The sequence below is a fragment of the Cervus canadensis genome, chromosome 1 (assembly GCF_019320065.1).
Source record: "Cervus canadensis isolate Bull #8, Minnesota chromosome 1, ASM1932006v1, whole genome shotgun sequence".
NCBI classification, from domain to species: Eukaryota; Metazoa; Chordata; class Mammalia; order Artiodactyla; family Cervidae; genus Cervus; species Cervus canadensis.
In genome coordinates this window covers 27,034,937-27,054,794 of record NC_057386.1, presented here as the reverse complement: position 1 = coordinate 27,054,794, position 19,858 = coordinate 27,034,937, and the positions used below count along the sequence as shown (strand labels likewise).

General features: G+C 40.6%; 1 protein-coding gene across 2 annotated transcripts in view; it reads left to right on the top strand.

Moving 5' to 3' along the window:
* AKAP10 (A-kinase anchoring protein 10) overlaps positions 1-19,858 on the top strand; it is a 43,061-nt gene that overhangs the window by 17,453 nt on the left and 5,750 nt on the right. For both annotated transcript variants that reach the window (XM_043473106.1, XM_043473113.1), the window contains 10 exons: positions 1,092-1,190; positions 3,274-3,358; positions 4,105-4,228; positions 5,358-5,494; positions 7,372-7,516; positions 9,125-9,298; positions 11,696-11,805; positions 13,987-14,069; positions 16,998-17,050; positions 17,681-17,776. In XM_043473106.1, coding sequence (XP_043329041.1) covers positions 1,092-1,190; positions 3,274-3,358; positions 4,105-4,228; positions 5,358-5,494; positions 7,372-7,516; positions 9,125-9,298; positions 11,696-11,805; positions 13,987-14,069; positions 16,998-17,050; positions 17,681-17,776 — 1,106 coding nt within the window. The remainder of the gene's footprint in view (positions 1-1,091; positions 1,191-3,273; positions 3,359-4,104; positions 4,229-5,357; positions 5,495-7,371; positions 7,517-9,124; positions 9,299-11,695; positions 11,806-13,986; positions 14,070-16,997; positions 17,051-17,680; positions 17,777-19,858) is intronic.

Here is a 19,858-nt window from a genome sequence, read left to right as displayed (position 1 = left end):
AGAAACTGTACATACACACACATATACACATAGGCTTCCCTTGTGGCTCGGATGATAAAGCATCTGCCTACAATGCAGGAGACCCTGGATTGGGATGATCCCCTGAAGAAAGAAGTAGCAACCTACTCCACTATTCTTGCCTGGAGAATCCCGTGGGCAGAGGAGCCTGGCAGGCTACAGTCCATAGGGTCATAGAGTGTCGGACGTGACTGCATAACTAACACAACATACACACGCATGCTATATATGTATATATATATTATATACACACACGTATATAATATACATACATTTCTTCTCATATCCTGATAGCACTATATAGATTTGACTCAAATAAAAAAGCACAACAGAGTGAATGCCAAAGCAGATTTGAGAGTCTTAAGTTTGCTATCAAGAAAAATAGAGTTGCAAAAATGTAAAATGGCACCCTTTTATTAATTTTTTCAGTTTGGGAAATAGTTATTTTCTATTAAAAAAATGGTGTTTATGTTAACTTTTAGCAGATTTAATATTATTCATTTAAACGGGATAATTTTTTCTCACCTTAATTTTCAATACCTTACTATCTATAGGTAAAACTCAGATAAATGGAAGGTCAGTAATTTTTAAGATTGCAGAGTCCCAAGACAGAAAGTTTGAGATTCTCTATTTTAGCCTTCCGGGGTTCTTGAAGGTCAGATGAATGTATTCCTGAATGTGAAATTTGGTAAAATACTTTCAACATGGATTTGTAAATAACTTGAGCCCCCGCTGTGTAAATTCTTCAGGTTCCGACTTTGGAGAGGAGATATGGAAAGAGGGTGTGTGAGAATAAGTACTTGCGGTTTCTTGTGAACTTGTTAGCTGCGGGGAGGGCAGGGGGCTTCCTCGTAACTCCTCTGCTCCACCAACCAAAGGGTGTAAAAGCAACTTTGTGATAGAGACTTGTTTTGTCCTATGTTTATTTACAGATATATTTATTTGTAATAAACTATTTGTGTATATTTGTGTGTGCTTGGGTGCACAGCAAAGCCCTGCTGTTGATGAATATGCTCTGTTACTGGTGCAAGTTGCTTTTTTGGTTTTGAAATTGTCTCTGTCTTCCCTTGCAGGTATAGAGCAAGATGCAGTGAATACTTTTACCAAATACATATCTCCAGATGCTGCTAAACCGATACCAATTACAGAAGCAATGAGAAATGACATCATAGGTAAGCAGTGCTTGAAGCTATGGCCAAAAAAAAAGGCTCTTTTTGGTTATTAAGAGAATTCTAAATGAATATGAAATTCAGCATCTCCCTTCCATGTCTGTTTTCAGTGTACTTTATTATATCTGACTGTCGCTCACTTAAAAAGTTTCCCTCTTATTCATTATTATTAGTTTTTGATTTGAAAAATAGTAGCACATGTTTACTGAGTACTTACTGTGTCCCAGACAATATTCTAAGCACTTCCCCTGGACAAGCTCATTTAATCTTCTAAAGAACCTTTTAGCATAAATACAGTTATTATTTTATAAGTGAAGAAGCACAGAGAAGGTAACAGCTCCCAGTGTACACTTGCTGTCTATAACATTTGCCCTCGATAACGCTCAGACATGGCAGAGTTAGGCTTTGAAACCAGACCCTACCTGGTAGGCTATTTGGCAGTGCTTTTCAGGCTACAGATTAGGACCAGTCTCCTCTTAGGTCCTCACCACCTTCCAAAAAAAGACTAGAAAAATCAAAGTGCTTCACAGTAGTAAGGACAAACAAACAGCACTTCTGAAAACTGTTTCTTTTTTCCATCATGTGTAGGTATATAAATTTTTCTGTTGGTCATAATTTTTTAAATGTTTGAAAGGTTTTACTATGTTGTATCAGAAAGACCTCAAGTATGCCTATAGTCACAGATAAAAGTGGTTCATTATACATTGAACAGATATTTATTATATTCCTATCAAGTCCCAGTACTCAGTTTTGAGTTTTTGATTACAAAAATTGTTTTGATTTATGAAGTATAGCCTGTTATTCCTCTCCTAGCAGGTTCTTCCCAGCATGGGGCTCTTTGGGTCTTCACTCATTATTTGGGGACAGCAGATCCCCTCCCCAGGCTCAGCTAAGCTTCAGTCGGTCGCCACACTCCCGGTGCACACCTTCTGTCTGTGTCAGGCTGACAGCTGCTGCCCATGTGTTTCCCTTTTCCTCTCCCACACAGACACCTGTAATGCATGGGCCTTGTGGCTGTTGGTGGCTTGTCCCCATCTGCTTGTATTTTGGAATTTTCAACCAGTTTCATTCCAAGTGTCGTCGTGCAATTTTGGGTTTTCTATGTCGTTCCTCTCTTTCTACGTGAAAATTTGTTGCTACCATCTTCTAGACTTCCCAAGACCACCTGTGCCTAATGATAACAACTGTTAGGTGTCTGAACAGATTAGAATGTGCCTATGTGGGAAATCGTTCGCTAGCAGTTCCTTTAGGTGTTTGTACCAATTGATAACTAACCTGTCTGGGGTATTTCAGAAAAGGAGAGAGCGTTTGATAAAGAGATAAACTCTTTTTCATAAATCTATAGTTCTTTAGGTTACCATCCTAGAAACAGAATTGCTGATTGAAAGAAAGGGTATGTTCATATTTTGAGGGATGGGGCTATGTTTATTTTTAAAGCTTGTGCTAGAAACTGTCAGATTGCCCTCCAGAAACAAATACACCAGTTTATATGCCCACTAACACAAGGGTCAGTTTTCCCATGCCCATGCTCAAGTGTGTGTATCATTAAACAATTAAGTATATGGATTGTTAAAACAATTTTGTGCCAATTTACTAGACAAAAAGGTGATGTGATTCATTGTTGTAATTCATTATTATATTTCCTTGGTTACTAATGAGCATGCGTATTTTTTAAATTGGCCATTTTATATTTGTCCTTGAGTGAATTTTCTTTTCCTGTCCTTTGTTCATTTTTCTTTTGAGACTTTCTTGTTAGTTTGTGAGAGCTCTTGATACATGAATGAAAATAATCTATCATTCTTAAACAGTCATATATGCTGCAAATCTTTTCCCTCAGTCTGCCCTTTTGTTTTGAGAGTGTTTTAATTTATAGAAATTAATTTCATTATTGAATCTTTTGATTTCTGCTTTTGCATGTATGCTTAGAAAGACCTTCCCTACCTAATGATCAGCTGTTTACCTGTATTTTCTTTTAATTGCATTAAAACCTGCTAATCTTTATGCCTTTACAGTTATTCCCTGCTTTGATTTGCAGATGTGTATAGTTTGGATTTAGAGAAAAAGTTATTTACCATTTCTTTTACAGCAAAGATTTGTGGAGAAGACGGGCAGGTGGATCCCAACTGTTTCGTTTCTGCACAGTCCATAGTCTTCAGTGCAATGGAGCACGAGTACGTCGGTTTCACACTCACACATCCTGTGTTCTTGGGAATTTCGGTTCAGTCTCAGGAAAAAACCAAGTTATCTTTGAGGGTTTAAATACTTAAATACTTTGAATGTTTACAGGATCTTATAGGCATCCTCTCAGACTATCTTGGGCAATGGTTTCTTTTAAATACAAATTATGTGAATCCTAGTAAAAGTAAAACAGATTTGTATTTTTAATGTTGATATTTCTTAAGTTAAAAGAATTTGTTTTTAATTCTGAAGTCACTGGGGGTGATTGTGACTGTAGTGTGATATAGTTTATCTGCTTAAACAACACGTGTCTTCAGGTGGATATCCTGATTGTTAGTACATGCTCTAAGCTTAATGGATGCCATAGCACTAAATCCACATGCCCTCAAAACAAAAATCTCTGTTTTCGTTCTTTCATTTAACATTTATGGAAAGGGTGCTGTGCATGGTTAGTTATAGTACCTGCTGAAGGAGATTACAGCCTGAGAGTAATAGGGCATGTTGCTTGGTTACTGCAGTAGGAGGTAGCATGTGTTAGATGCCAGAGGGGAGCTGCAAGCCAGTAAGAGAGGGGAGAGGGTGCTGCAGGGAGAAGAGTCAGGGAGACCCCGTGGGAAGGGAGGGCATGCTGACCCAGGCTGTGAGGCACGGCGGGCACAGCGTGGAAAGAGTGTGTGCTTCCCAGCGGAGCTCTTTCCTCGGTCGGTCCCTCAAATTTTACCTTTTTGTCCACATGCAGGCACTTTAGTGAGTTTCTACGAAGTCACCATTTCTGTAAATACCAGATTGAAGTGCTGACCAGTGGAACTGTTTACCTGGCTGACATTCTCTTCTGTGAGTCAGCCCTCTTTTATTTCTCAGAGGTAAATTCTGCATTTCCTTTCACACCCTGTTAGAGTCCAGCCTCTAAGCTGTAAATGCTGGGGCCCTGCCTGTGGAAAAGAACATAGAGGAGACAAGTCGTTTCTAAACACATCAATTGGGTTTAAATACCTCGATTACTGTGTTGTATCTAATGGCAAGAGTACTTGAATGGCATTAAAGAGAACTTGAAAATTCAGTGTAAAATAACTCTATAATTTTGAAAAACCTAATTAAACTGCTTATAAGAGAATGCAGATTTTTAACTATTTAGAGCTGTTTTAAAACCACGGAATTTGATACTTGATTTCAATGCATAAATGTTTGCAGACCAGACTTAAGGAGAAGAGAAAGTAGTGAATTTTTTCCTGCTGTCATCATTCTACTTTAGCCATGTGATAGGATTACCCAGTGAAGTATTTGCAAGGAGCAGTGAGTAAACTCATCTCCTTGAGGCATGCAGTTTAGTGTGGTGGGGTGTGTTAGGCTTCAGCTAATGAAATTGTTGCAAAGCAAGTGACTTTGAAGTCGGGGTAGAGGGTTCCTAGTCTCACAGAGTGGTCACTTAGACCCACACCTGCATCCTATCTCCTCACCAGAGTACAATTACTTAGCTGATTCGAGTTCTCAGCCCCTCTCTTTGCCTTGAGTTTAGTTGAGCATTTGTTCAGGTTGTTGTGGCCGCATGGAATGGTGGAAACAATCAGGTATTCGAGGTTGGGTCCAGTTGGTTTATTCTTTGTATGCTTGGCAGCAAGGAACCACTAATCCACCTTTAATTTTAACTCCAGTTCACTGAAGTTTGCTTTCAGCTGTGTGGTGGTAGGGTTTCTGGTTGTTGCTTAGAGTTGTTTGGTTTTTTTTTTGTTTGGGGGGTTTTTTGTTTGTTGGTTTGGTTTGGTTTTTTTCCCCCTCAAACAGTATTTTAATATTTTTTCCATCTCATATGACTGTAAGTTGCTGACTGGCATTAACTGAGCAAGTGTATCTCTTTGGGCAGTGGGTGGTTTTGTGGGGGTTTCTTCTCTTAATGTCCTGTATTTTAATAGTTGGTGCTTATATGAGATGGTGAGAGAAATCTGTTTACAGATTTTCAGTCTGATTTTCCTCTTTTGTATGTTTATTTCCCAGTACATGGAGAAAGAGGACGCAGTGAATATCCTACAGTTCTGGTTGGCAGCAGACAACTTCCAGTCTCAGCTCGCTGCCAAAAAAGGGCAGTACGACGGACAGGAGGCACAGAATGACGCCATGATCTTATATGACAAGTGAGTCTAGTTGGTGGAGGACTTTGGCACTTAGCAGACAATGAGCATTTGATGTGCTCTTGGGTAGTAAAGGTGGGTCACCTGGGTCTTTGCCATCAGGGAGCTTGCAGGGAGCCTCGGAGGAGCTGCTGCTTACTGGTGTGTGCAAAGTAGGGGTTCTCAGAACACAAGTTGCTGGTGGGAAAGGGGGCTGTGTAGGGGAAATGCAGGTCAATGATGGTGGAGGTCACTGAGGGCTTCACAGAAGGAAGATTTGAGTGCATCCCGAAGAGTGAATTGGATTCTGTTGCCAGAGAAGGTGGGAAAGAATGTTCTTGGAGGAGGCATCAGCATGAGCAGACTCATTGGAGCTTTGGGTGATTGAAAACTTGGGTTGGGACATGAAAGAAGGTGAAACCAATGGGAATACATTGCAGAGGGCTCAGTGGCTACTGAGCCAGACTGACTGCTCAGCGGAGAGCAGTTTTTCATTAGCTTTCCCTGAATATGAGACGGCAGCGCAGTCTGACAGGGAATGGAACTGGAAACTGTGTCCGCTCCGTTTCATCCAACTTTTCTCCCTTCTGTGAAGAAAAGCAGTGTGGTGTTGTATTATAAGCACTTGCTAAGAAGAAAGCTTGAGGGTAAAAAAAAAATCCATGGGACCTTAGAGTTGGCAGAGAGCTGAGAGCATCCGGGTCAGGGGTTTCCGAGCTTGCCGGGTGTGCTCGTGCTCCTGTCAGCGCGAGTGTCACCTAGAAACTGTCAAAAATAGCTTTCCTGCCCTCTTGCGAAAGAGATTCTGACTCAGCGGGTTTGAGGTATGGCCCAGGAATCTTTCTCTGTAAAGACATCTGGTGATCCTGATGAATAGCCAGGTGAGGGTCTGGTCTGATTTTCCCAATGTGCTAATGAGAACACCAGGTCCCACACGGGTGGTGAATTTCTCAAAGTCACGGGGCAGGTTAGCGGCAGGACTTGGATGTGGTTCTAATGTTTGTCCAGTGTTTATTTTAGTATAATATATTTGTGGGAAAATACTGTACAAAAAACAGTGTTATATGGACATTAACATGGCAGGCGTGTACATTTAGAAATTCGGGGGAGTTCCCTGGTGATCCAGTGGTTAGAATTCTGCAATTTCAGGGATTAAATCTGGGGCCTGGGTTCAAGCCCAGGTCTAAGAACTAAGATCCCGCAAGCCACATAGTGTGGCCAGAAAAATTTCTTTTTTGGTCTGTGTTGCCCCACAATTCAAAGCATGGAGGAATATTTGCCAACTTATTTGTTGCAAGGTGGGAGGAAGCTCACTTTTTGTTAAGAAAATACTGATAACAAGAAAAAGGGCGGAGAAGGAAATGGCAACCCACTCCAGTATTCTTGCCTGGGAAATCCCATGGATGGAGGAGCCTGGTGGCTACAGTCCATGGGGTCACAAAAAAAAAAAAGAAAAAGGGGTTTTCTGTGCTGGAACAGAAGTGTGGCAGCAGCGAGGACCTGGCAGAAGCTCAGTGCCACCCATAGCAGAGATGCCGTCTTCTCACTGGATCCCATTTTCAAACTGGGAGCCGTCTTTAAATGAAGATGCCCACCAGCACTATTGTTTTATCAAGCTCATTTTGCCAAATTTGACTTTACCCATTCCTACTCTTCCGCTTTTCTATCTTTTTTTTCCTAATATCGTTTCTCATTAGCCTTTTTGTATTTGTATCAATAACAGGAGCTGGAAGCCACAGAATGCTCAGATGTGGTGGGAGGAAAGGTCGCTGCAGAGCTGCCCTCCACCCAGCTCTATAAGCCTAGGTCTGCATGAGCCTCAGGAGGGTCTCTGGTGTCAGTGCCAGAAGGCGCTGTAATTGCTGGGATACGGGTTGACTTTGGCCGTCTTTCTGCTGTAGGTACTTCTCCCTCCAGGCCACACACCCTCTTGGATTTGACGATGTTGTGCGACTGGAAATTGAATCCAACATCTGCCGGGAAGGTGGGCCACTCCCTAACTGTTTCACCACTCCGTTACGTCAGGCCTGGACGACCATGGAGAAGGTAACCAAAACCTCAGAAGTGTTAAACTATAGGAAGTTTTTCCTGGTGGAAGTCAGAAAATGAAATGTGGAGAAAAGCAAACACAACAGTGGACAACTGAAACAATGGTGATTAAGAGCAAAGGCTTTGCGTCTGGCTTGGTGTGTATTAATCTCAACCCTGTAGGCCGAGGGACCCAGGCAGCTCCCGAAGTCCTTTAATGCCATTTTCCTTGTCTCTGAGGTGGGGCTCATACAGGTACTTAACCTCAGAATTGTTTTGAGGATGAAAGTGAGGTAAGATGTGTAGAGTGCTTACTAGTAACATAACCCCTGACACTCATAAGCATTAAAGAATGTTAACTGCTATTATTACAGCTTTTAGATAACTGATAGTACTAAGCAAAGTTAGCTTAGGGATGATCCAAATTTTTCACCAAACCCTCCAACAGGGTTGGAACGCTAGTTTTTTGTATCGTTATCACTTACAGGGTAAGTGCTAATTGCTGCTTATTATTGATAAAGAGTTGAAATTGTGCCTCAGTTATTCTCTGATGAACTAGAGCAGTTTTTCCTGGGAATGGCACAGAGCCCAGGATAAGCCCATGAGGTTTCTCTCATGTATGGCTTGTGCATCAGGTGGAAAGGGATTAATTACACTGCTGCATGACCACCCCTCAAACCTGAGTGTCAGGAGTGTGACGGGTTACATGCAAAAATCAGATCATCAGGGAGCTGCTGGGAAACTGGATAGACTGTTAGCTCTTGTCCAGGGCTGATAATTTTTTCATGATTAAAATAAACATTGTCTAATCTTAGAGGGGAAAGTTCAAAATCTGTATCATATAAAGAATGTAAACTTTCTGGGTAATAAAAGAGAAAAACAGAATATCAGAGTACAGTACTATCAAGTAGGTAAATGGTGAGAAGAATGTGTGCCTCCTTCACTAATACTTGGAGTATTTCTGTGCTGGGTGTTGTTGTTACAGGGGTAAACAGAAGAAAAAGCATGGTTCTGCCCTCCTGCAGCTCTGTCTAGGAGGAAGGCATGTGTTAGACACAGACATCAGTATTTACAGTTGTGCTGAATACTGTAAGGGAAAAGTTGAAAATAGGAAATGCCAGTAATAATGATGGGAGCTTAGGATCGTTAATAATTTTAAATGCAAATGAAAGCATCTGTGTACATTAGATGTTTATTTAACGGTGATTTGAAAAAACAGAAGCCAGTTTTGGAAAGCCTCTGTCAGAATAGATGCCTTGATAATACTCTAGTGATTATCCTTAGGATTTATCAAAGCTGAAGTTTTCATGCGTTGAACTCAGTAGTCACACTCCTGGTAATTTATCTTAAATAAATCAGTCCAGAAGTCAAAATCAACATATACACGAAGACTTAAGTATTTATAACAAACCAGAAAAACCTAGTTTCAAACTACATTCGCTCCCTGGTCACTAAGACGTCCAGATTCAGTAGTTCATGGCTAGTTTTCCGGGGGTTGCCTATAAATCGTACATGTTGTAGTTTTAGTTACAGTGTAAACTATGTACAAAGGGATAACGCTTGGAGTACAAGATGTAAGATCAGGCGTGGTGACTGGTAGCTTTAACAAGGTGTCTTCTTTTTCAGGTCTTTTTGCCTGGCTTTTTGTCCAGCAATCTGTATTATAAATACTTGAACGATCTCATCCACTCAGTTCGCGGAGACGAGTTCCTGGGAGGGAGTGTCTCACTGACGGCTCCAGGCTCTATGGGTCCCCCTGATGACTCCCACCCTGGGGCAGCCGACAGCTCCACCTCTCAGGTAGTGACCCGTGTGCCCAGCCGTTAGGGTCCTTTCCCTCAGATCCTAGCATCAGACCCCGTTTATACGCTTTAGGTTGTAGAAGAAACAAGCAGAGATAAAATTAGCCTACTTACTAGATATTCTAACCAAAATCTTTCTGATGATTGACAAACGCGAATTAACTTTTTGGCCAACCCAGTAGAATGCCGTTTTTGTTTAGACACAAAGGCCTAGGTGCTAACCATAAAAAGTATTTTTACATTTTTGGTTGAAGTATAATAATATGTTACAGGAAAGTCTACATTTCATAATCATGTACAGCTCGAAGAATTTAGATAAGCAAACCTAACCCATGTGACCAGCATCTAGATCAAGAAAGAGAACACCTTACCAGGTTGTCAGACACTGTTGTCCCCTTCCTGTCACTGTCCTCCTCTTTTCTTTCCTTTTTTTCTTTTTTTTGTACAACCTTATTGAGATATACTTCACATACCGTACAGTTTATTCATTTACACTGTATAATTCAGTGGTTTTGTAGTTTATTTATAGAGTTGCTTAACTCACCACAGTCAGTTATAGAACATTTTTTTCACCCAAGAAAGGAGGCCTTTACCCTTTAACTCTTACCCTCCAAGTCCTCGTTCCTCCAGCCCTAGGTGGCTGCTAGTTGACTTTCTGTCTCTATAGATTTGCTTGTTCCAGACGTCTCATATAAGTGGAACCTTGTGATATGTTGTCCTTGTGACTGGCTTCTTTTTTCAAGGTTCATCTGTGTTTCTAGCATTTATTGGAACTTTGTTCTTCTATGGCCAAATGACACTCCATCATATAGACACACCACATTTCGTTTACTCCTCAGCTCGTGAACGTCGGGATTATTGTTTTTGGCTGTTAGGAGTCACGCTGCTGTACAGTTTTTGTGTGGATGTATATTTTCATTTCTCTGGTGTACATACCTAGGAGTAGGATGGCTGGGTCAAATGATGACTAACTCAGTCTTGATTACTGTTCCTTTGTAATAAGTTTTGAAATCGGGAAATGAGAGTCCTCCAACTTAGTTCTAGTTTATAGGTTTTGAAAGCTTTGAAATCAGGAACTGTGTATGTGTGTGTCCTCTGACTTTGCATTTTTTTCATTTGCAAGATTGATTTGGATGTTCTGGTTCCTTGTAGTTTCATGTGAATTTCAGGATCAGCTTTAACATTTTGGGTCAGAATTACATTGAATCTGAAGTTTCCTTTAGAAAGTGTTGCCATCTTCACAGTATTGAGTCTTACAGTCCATGAACACGGAATACCATTCCATTTATTTATGCCATCTTTTTTTTCTTTCAGCAGTGTTTCGTAGTTTTAAGTGTACACTTTTTACACCTCCTTGAGTCAGGTTATTCCTAAGTAGTTTATTATCTTTGATGCTATTATAAACAGAAATTGTTTCCTTAATTTATTTTTCTGATTCTTCACCAAATGTTTAGAAATGTTACAGTTTTTGTGTGTTTATCTTGTACCTTCAACTTTACTGAATTCATTTGTTAGCTCTAAATAGTTGTCTGTGGATTCTTTAGGGTTTTCTATATCTAAGATCATGTCATCTGCAAATAGAAATAGTTTTCTTTCTTATCAACTTTGGATGTCTTTTATTCCTTTTCTTGCCTAACTGCTCTGGCTAGAAATTACAGTACAGTGTTGAACAGAAGTGGTGACAGTGTGCATCTTTGCTGTAGAGTGTTCTCTAAGTGTCTGGTCCATTACTTTTTTATATATATATTTTTTTAATTTAACCTGTGCTTTAGTCATTGATGTTAAAGGTATTCCTATCTGTTGTTACTTTAAACAATGCTGCAACAAATAATCTTGTGTATAAGTCATTTTGTATAAATCTATTTATGATTGAATTTTAGAAGTGGAGTCACTGGGTCAACCCATGCCTCTATTTCATAGAGGTACCAGTTCTGACTTGCTTTCTTTGTGGGCATGAGGAGTGGGAGGTAAAATACTATTCGTTTTAGCAAGTTTCCTCCAGCTTCTGTTTTGTCACATGGCCACACTAAGAATCAAAAGCGTTCATGTTGATACTGTGAAAGTCGGGCTTTACATTTATCAGCCAAGATACATGTGCATGGAAGAAGGGAGTTTTACACAGTTGGGAACATAAGCTCAGTTGTTGGAACTCGATTTCTTAGGGAAAGCACGTGTGGCATACGGATGCACGTGTCATATGTATCGGTATTGTGCATCCCTCCTGCACTTATGTTTGAGTCTCAGGATCATTGCTTTTAAGCATCTCATTCATGACGGGGTTGAGGGGAACGTGTGTGTTTTAAACACTGAAGATTTTGTATAGATCTATCGTTCCAAACCCAGGACTGACTTGACTCCTGAATAATATACACTAATTTCACAATTTCTGTTGTAGTCCAGTATGAAAAAAGCCAGTGTTAAGATTCTGAAAAATTTTGATGAAGCGATAATTGTGGACGCTGCAAGTCTGGATCCAGAATCTTTGTATCAACGGACATATGCAGGGTAAGCATCTTTTTAAAAGAAAATATTTTAATTTAAAATGTAAAAATTGTCTCCACTGTCTCGTCTATGCCCTTCCCTTTTACATGTAGTGCGGTTAAGGGTGAAGGCTAAGGAGTGACTTCCTGGGTTTAATCTTGGCTCAGCTGCTGATGGCAAGCTGCCTAATGCTCTCCAGTTTTTCATCCGTGAAACGAGAATGAGTCCTGCTTCGTTGGGTTGGTGAAGGGGATTAAATGAGATAGTACATGAAAAGCATTGAAAACGTTGCCTGATAGCAGTGAGCACTCAGTGGATTCCATTGCCATCCTCATTTCCACCGCTGTGTATGACACTGATGCATGTCATGTTTACATAATGTGTGCTAGCCTGTCTTGTCCACGTTTCATTTGATTCATATGTTAGCTATTTTGAAGTCTCTGTTTTAAACTACAAAGACGCTGATAGCATTTATCATGGACTATATAACTAGAACCGTTGGCTGTCAGTAACTGCAGGGGATTGCAGGACCCCTTCAGATACCAGAATCTGAGGATGCTCGAGTGCCTTGTATGAAGTGACCTGGTATTTTAAACCCATATAAATCATCTCTTGATTACTTATAACACCTAACAGAATGTCAGTGCTTTGTAAGTAATTGTAAATACAATGTAAATGCTATGTAAATAGTTGCCAGTGTACAGCAAATTCAAGTTTTGCTATTTGAAACTTTCTAGATTTTTTTTTTCTCTGAATACTTTATAAATCGGTCGTTGATTGAGTCTGTAGATCTGGAGCCTTTAGATATGGGGAACCAGCTGTATTTGGGGAAACAGAATAGAATGATTCCTTTGTATTTTGGAGTTAACTTGGTTGTTTATTTTATTCTGAAACAGAAAGGCAGTGATACAGCACTTCTCGATCTTTACCACAGATCAAATCATATTATCACTTCCTCTTCCCTGAAGATGGCTTGAAAACACGGAAACCTGTGTAAAGGCATGCATGATTACCCCACCCCAGTCCTGGCAGTAGCATGAAAGGGGATTTCAACATGCTTATTTGCTTTTACCAGAAAGTAAAGTGATAGTTGGGAGACCAAGGAGTCCAGAAAATACCTTGAAGTAAATAGAAAGTTATTTTGGCGACTCAGTCTTCAGCTGTGTCAGTGTTGTAGTAATCTTTATTTCTTCTTTCAGGAAATGGTAGACAATAAGGCTAAATGAGTTAATTCCCAAAGATACTATTTATTCTTAAGTAATGATTGGTTCATTTATTTCAGACCTTAAGAAAGACTGTCAATTGCAAGATGTTTTATTTCTATAGTTTTCTTGTATGTAAAGTAAATACATGTTAATTTATAAAATTTAAATTTGTAAAATAAATATATGTATAGTGTGAGTGAAATAATGATTTTTTTCCCCTCTATCTTTAGAGATAGATTTTAGTGTTTGTTTTAGTTTAACGGTTCTAGCATCTTCCTGAAATTTTTCTAAAGGCCAACAAATCTGTAGCAGTTGGTGTATTGGCACCCACATATTAACTGACTTATTAGGAAGGCTGTTTCTAGAATAAGATCTGCTTTACCTGAGATGAAATAATATGTAGGCATCAGAAGATTTTCTTTTTTTAACTAAGTTTAACTAATACAAATTTATTGATCTCGTCTTCCAAAAATGAAATTTACAAATAAGGCTACGGTGCCCTTTGATTACAAATCAATGCCTGTTTTCTCCCCTTCCTTCTCAAGATAATCACTGTTATGTTATGGTGTATATTTTTGTTGGCTTATGTTTATATGATTGAAATTACACTCCATTCTGTCTTGTGCTTTCATTCATAGTGAGTTTGGAGATTTTTCTGTGTTAGTCTACACATATTTACCTCATCTCAACTGTGTTGTTACTATTCCATAAATAATGTTAATTATAGCTCATAACTGTTGCTAAATATTTCACAATGTCTTATGTTACTATTTGGCATTGATGGTTATTGGTATTAACTGGGTTTTGGTATTAATAGGTTAGAGAAAGTTTACTTTCTGTGAGGGACAATTCTTTTTGAAATAAGCCCTACTCTGAGTAAAATGGATAGGTATAAATTGTATTTCTCGTTTTCCAGATCTAGATAAGATGCTTAAATTTAATTTTTCTTCTTAATTTCAAGTGGATTGTTAGACATTGTGTTCTTTTCATACTTATTTAGGAAGATGACGTTTGGAAGAGTTAGTGACTTGGGTCAGTTCATCCGAGAATCTGAGCCTGAACCTGATGTAAAGAAATCAAAAGGTTTGTGGTGTTTTTATACATTGTATCACGCCTTTGATGGCTCAGACAGTAAAGCATCTGCCTACAATGCGGGAGACCCAGGTTCGATCCCTGGGTGGGAAAGATCCTCTGGAGAAGGAAATGGCAACCCAGTCCAGTATTCCTGGTGGAAAATCCCATGAGAGGAGCCTGGTAGGCTACAGTCCATGCGGTCACAAAGAGTCGGACACGACTGAGTGACTTCACTTCACTTCTTTAATCATGCCTTTACTCACATTAGTCATTGCCTGTAAGTGAAGGGTTGTTGAAGATTTAAACTGTTTATTTTACAAAATAGCTGTCATATCTTTATCCTTGTGTTTATAGTCAGGAGTGAGTCCAAGGGCTTGGTGTAATCAGGTCTCCACACAGTTTCTATCTCTGAATCAGAAGTTACTGAACTTGCTTTCCCATTACAGAAGGCACGTCTGCATGAAACAATGGCTTCAGAACACCATGCTGACAGCAGTTTGCTGTTCAGCTCTACTTCCTCTCCCTTCCTCTCCTTGCCGAGGCAGCTGCTGAGAGTGTTTGTCATTTGCCAACCTGTAGTTTTATTTTGGATTTTAAAGCTCTAATGATAGAGCAGATAAGGAAGGGCCACATTTTAAGGCGGCTATAGCTCAGAAACTTCTGAGAATATGGAAACTTTACTTTCAGGTCAAGCAAGGTTAATTTTAACAGTCACCTTCACACCATCTAGGAGAAAGTGTAACAAGAAGGAATTGTAAGGGATGTTTTGGGCGGGTGGTCCCTGCAGTGGCGGTGCACTGGCAGGAGATTGAGCTGTGTGTGCCCTGTGAACACCCTCGTGTGTTTCTAGGAAACCTGTGGTCACGTCTTCTGGGCAGCAGGGATTTCTAAGCAGAGTGCAGTGAGATGCTTCTTTCTGCTGTAGTCTGGGAATGAAGTGCAGTTGGGGAGAGTCTGGTGTCAGAGAGGCTACTCAGGGAGTAGGATTCACTAGTAATGTAGGTAGAAGAAGAGGAGGATTTTGGGGTAGGTAGTAGTAGCAGGAATTAGGTCAGATTTATAACACTTAGGAAATTCAGGAGACTACATCCAACGTGGAATTTGGTTACAGATTCACGGGGAAAATAAATGAGGAAGGCAGATGAGGTTTTAACATGGGTTCTCTAAATAAAATGTTATGATGTTGATTTTCAATAGAGGATTAAATTATTGTCTGAGATGAAGGCTACAAAAAGGTATATGAGAGAAGAGCTCTACTTGGAGCAGGTTAAGTTTGAAATGTCTTAGGACAACTTTTAAATTAAGTATTGGTGTGACACCTAAGAACAAATTTTTGAGTTATTTGCATTTTGAAGGAAGTTGAAGCCAAGGAGGGGATGAGATGCCCCAGAGAAAGTGCTGAGGGAACAACGGGATCCTGAAGAAGCTCCTCTGGAGCGGGGGAGGCGCTGCTAGAAGAAGAGAGGGAAGCCTTCGCAAGTAGAGGCTGTCAATAGCCTGGAGAAAGAGCTGAGTTCTTTCTCCCAAGAAATTCAGTGGGTTCAACAGCCGTTTGAGACTTTAGGCAGAACATGTAGTGTTGTGGCCATGTGATGTTGACTCTGCCTGACCATAAAGTTTAACAAGATTAGTATTTCGACTTCTGGCTAGTAATACAGATTATTAAGGGGAAAGGATCCAGGTTTTGTATTTTTCATGAATACTACAGTTTACTGTAGACTACCCCAGTCATTGAACTAATCAGGATCTTGCCTGAGAAACAGGCTACCAGACACTTGGTTTAAGGCTGAGTTAGATGTGAGCCTGTTTGTATTCATGAAAGGATAAGCTGTGTGTTTAACTCACGGAAATAGAGGCTAGCCTCCTTCCTCTGTAGTGCCTCAGTGTTTTAAGTACAGATGTGTGGAGAGGCTGTGTGTCTCCTGGGAAGTTGTTACAGCCTGGACAGAGCATGGCTGTTTAAAACAGTGATCTTACCCAGCAAATTCGCAGACCAGAGATCCAACGTGTAGCAACAACATCTGCACTGGGAACCCTTTTGTAGAGGAGCTGGTCTGAAAGATTTATGTCCATCCACCTGTCAGTGGATTATACTTCTTGATGTATTGCTAGATTCTGCCCTCAAGGCCAGATCCTGGTCCTGGTTTTATTTGATCTTTGAATGTTTACTGCACATTTTAACACTGGTTGATAGTTTCTTTCATCAAGTGAGGAGAACAGAAGAAAAACCTCAAGCTCTAAAACAGCTTTTCAAAGTTTTTTCAAGCCATATTTGCAAGTTAAATATTCTCTTATGGAAACAATATAATCAGTTTTTGTTAATGGCCTTAATTTGGGAGTGAGGTTGTACAAAATATATATATGTATATATATATACATATAAATTTTTTTTTTTAAATATCTTCTGGGACTTCTCTGGTAGCTCAGTGGTGAAGAATCTGCCTGCCAATGTAGGAGACGTGGGTTTGATCCCTAGTTCAGGAATACCCCATATGCTGCAGAGCAACTGAGCTCATGTGCCACAACTGCTAAGCCTGTGCTGCTCTAGACCCTGGGAGCCATAACTGCTGAGCCTGTGCTCTGGAGCCCAGGGGCCATAACTGCTTAGTCTGTGCTCTAGAGCCCAGGAGCCACAACTGTTGAGCCCATGTGCCATAACTACTGAAGCATGCATACCCTAGAGCCCGCGCTCTGCAACAAGAGAAACCGCCACAGTGAGAAGCCCAAGCGCTGCAACTAGCGAGTAGCCCCCCACTCACTCCAACTAGAGGAAAGCCCATGCAGCAATGAAGGCCCAGCACAGCCAAAAATAGATACATGATTTTTTTTTAAATTTTTAAAGTTTGTATTTTAAAAACTGGGAAATGGCTTTTAATAATCTTTTTTAATGTAAAATTATGCATGAGGTCTACATTCAACTTTGGCTTTGTTTACTAGGATCCATGTTCTCTCAAGCTATGAAGAAATGGGTGCAAGGAAATACTGATGAGGTAAATTCTACTTGTAGTGTAAAAAGATTTCTGTCTTATCGGCGGCACTTATTCTAAGTAAGGTTTCAGGCTTTCTCTCTCCTTAGTTCCTGATGCTTAAGCAGCATGGCACCTTATTGCTTCCTTGTCTCAGAGGTGACAGGAAGGCGTGGCCCTTCCAAGATCTCACAATTGCCTGGAGGCAGTGGTCCTCAGTCCAGAGTCTCTGACCACAGAAAACAGTCAAGCAGTCAGGTTCCCATCAGTCAGCAGACATCAGTGATCAGTGCCACAGCAAAACAAACATTTCCTTCCTCACTGTCAGGTATACTTTCAGAAATAGAGGTTTGTTTTTTTGAATAGTTAGGTACATTGAAAGACGAGAGTGGAAGAAGAAAAATGTTTGATTTTGACCATCTAACATGAAACTAGTCATGCTGTTGGCTGGCCTGTAGCTGACTCTGGGGACCAGTGAATCATATGTAAACATACCAAAACCAGAGGGCGGCCTGGGTCCTTTGATGCATAGGAATGTGCTTCTTTCCAAATACATAGAAATGATATGTATACACAGTTGTTTTGAGAGCACTAATAATGTTTGTTGGTTTTTCTAGCAAATAACTGTTATCAACAACTTAATTACTTTTTTAGGCCCAGGAGGAGCTAGCTTGGAAGATTGCTAAAATGATAGTCAGTGATGTGATGCAGCAGGCCCAGTGTGATCAGCCATTAGAGAAGTCCACAAAGGTAAGGACCCAGCCTGCATGAAACAAGAGAATTAGATCTCGATACAAATGTGCAGGACGTAAGGGAACTTCTGCTCCAGCCAACCATGAATCAAAAATACATTTCTTTAAAAAAAATTTCCGAAAAGCAGAACTTGATTTGCCGTGCCCGGCAACTATTTACATGGCATTTACATTATATTAGGTAATTATAAGTAAGCGAGAGGTGATTTCAGGTACTCAGGATGAGGTGTGTGAGTTATATGGAAATACCACGCCCCACACTGTGTCAGGGGCTCGAGCATTCTCGACTTGTTGGTATCCGCAGGGGCCCTGGAAATAGTACCTCACCATTCCTGGGGGATGGCCATGCCTGTCGGGTACTGCTGAAGGCGTTCTTACAGGCAGATTTGTAGCATTAAACGTTGATATTAGGTGATAACCCAGCAAGTTGGAGAGAGCCGCTTAGCCCCCTGGTGTTTTCTTCAAGAAGAGACTCCCAGTGTTCTTCTAGCTTTGTATTCTGTAACCTGGGTTGATTCAGGAGGACTTCCCGTGACAGGAGAACTTCTGCTCAGACTCCTGATGATGGCGTTAAACTGCTCTGTGTTGTTCACGTTAGCAGGAGTTAGGAACCCAAGCTACCTGTGTTCACGTGACGTCCCCTGTGACCCTCCATAGTTTGGAGGCAGGAATTGAGATGTGGGTCCAGCATCACCCGTTCCTTGCCAGCTTTTTACTCTTAAGAACTGTCGTTATCAGAGCTTGGTGTAATTTTGAACTTTTCACTGAGCTAATTCAGACCAAAGCTCTGCTCACTTTTGCAGACTGTCCTCTTTTCTGTGTAAGGGTGATAATTTGTACCTATATTTATCCTTACCGGCTTAGCCAAACCCAAAATAACAAAGAGCAAGATAAAGGTGTAGAAAGAAGTGCAGGATGGTTGTTTCTGTGATCCCCGTTACCATGTTGATGATCAAATGTTCCACAGTATGAAATTGTTCTTTAGAAACCATTTTGGAAAGCAGATTTTCAGCTTAAGGCTTTTCATTGTTGTGTGTTCAGATTTTATTATCATGTGTGCTTTTCATGTCTAAGATATGCAGGAATACTTTGCTTCTAACCTTACTTGGCCTTCTCTTTGGTTGGCCGAGATGACGGTCCTGCAGGTGTGGTCAGAGCCCTTGGTGTGGTCAAAGCCCTGATCCAGCAGACCTAGCACTGTCCATTCCCGGTCAGTATGTGTGACCTTATGCGAGTTGCTTCTTTCTGGTCCCTTCATTTCCTTATCAGCAGATCAGAGAAGTTGGACAAGAAAATCTCCTAAGATCCCCTGTAATTCTCAGTCCATGACTGTGTGAATGTGAACGTCCTGCCCCCACAGATGAGGTCACAGCTTCTTCTTAACCCACATGGATATCTCTCTGCTTTGAATTGACTGCTGGGCATTTGTCTGTAGAAAGCACTTGGGCATTTAAACTTAGGGCATTAATGACTTATTTTGTGTGTGTATGTCCCATCTCACAGATAGTAAGGACCGTGTCTTCTGTGATGTTTGTTTCCTTGTCAGTGCAGTGAGAAGGTGGACTCAGCTTCAGAAGCTTGGTCTCAGGTAGCCAGATCACAAGTCTCTGTTTTCTGGCTAGAAGCTCTGGAGAATTCCATGTTATGGTTATGTCTCCATCTCGTTAATCCCCAACAGATGGTTATTTGGTTGTCTGGGGTTGTTCCCTGTCACAAAACAATGCTTTAATGAACAGTGTATGAAAGTCTTTGTCCCTTCTTATGAGTGTGCTGTGGAGTTAGTTCCTAGAAACAGAATTATTTGTCAAAAAGTAGATATTTCATTCTAATATCTATCACCTAGATGGAAAGATAAAAAAGCAAGTCTAGTTGTCAGTCCTCGTCATGTTACCTTTGGGTGGGCCACTCGGCATCTTCAGCCTTTCATTGGCTCTGCTGTAAATGGAGGTGATTGTAGTAGGGTCCTGAGGTGGTACACAGTACCTGGTATGCAGGAGGCACTCAGCACTGCGTCCCCTTGTGATGGTAGTGTGTCCCTGGTTGTAGAAATGTACCTTACCTTTGTCTTTTCCTTCCTTTT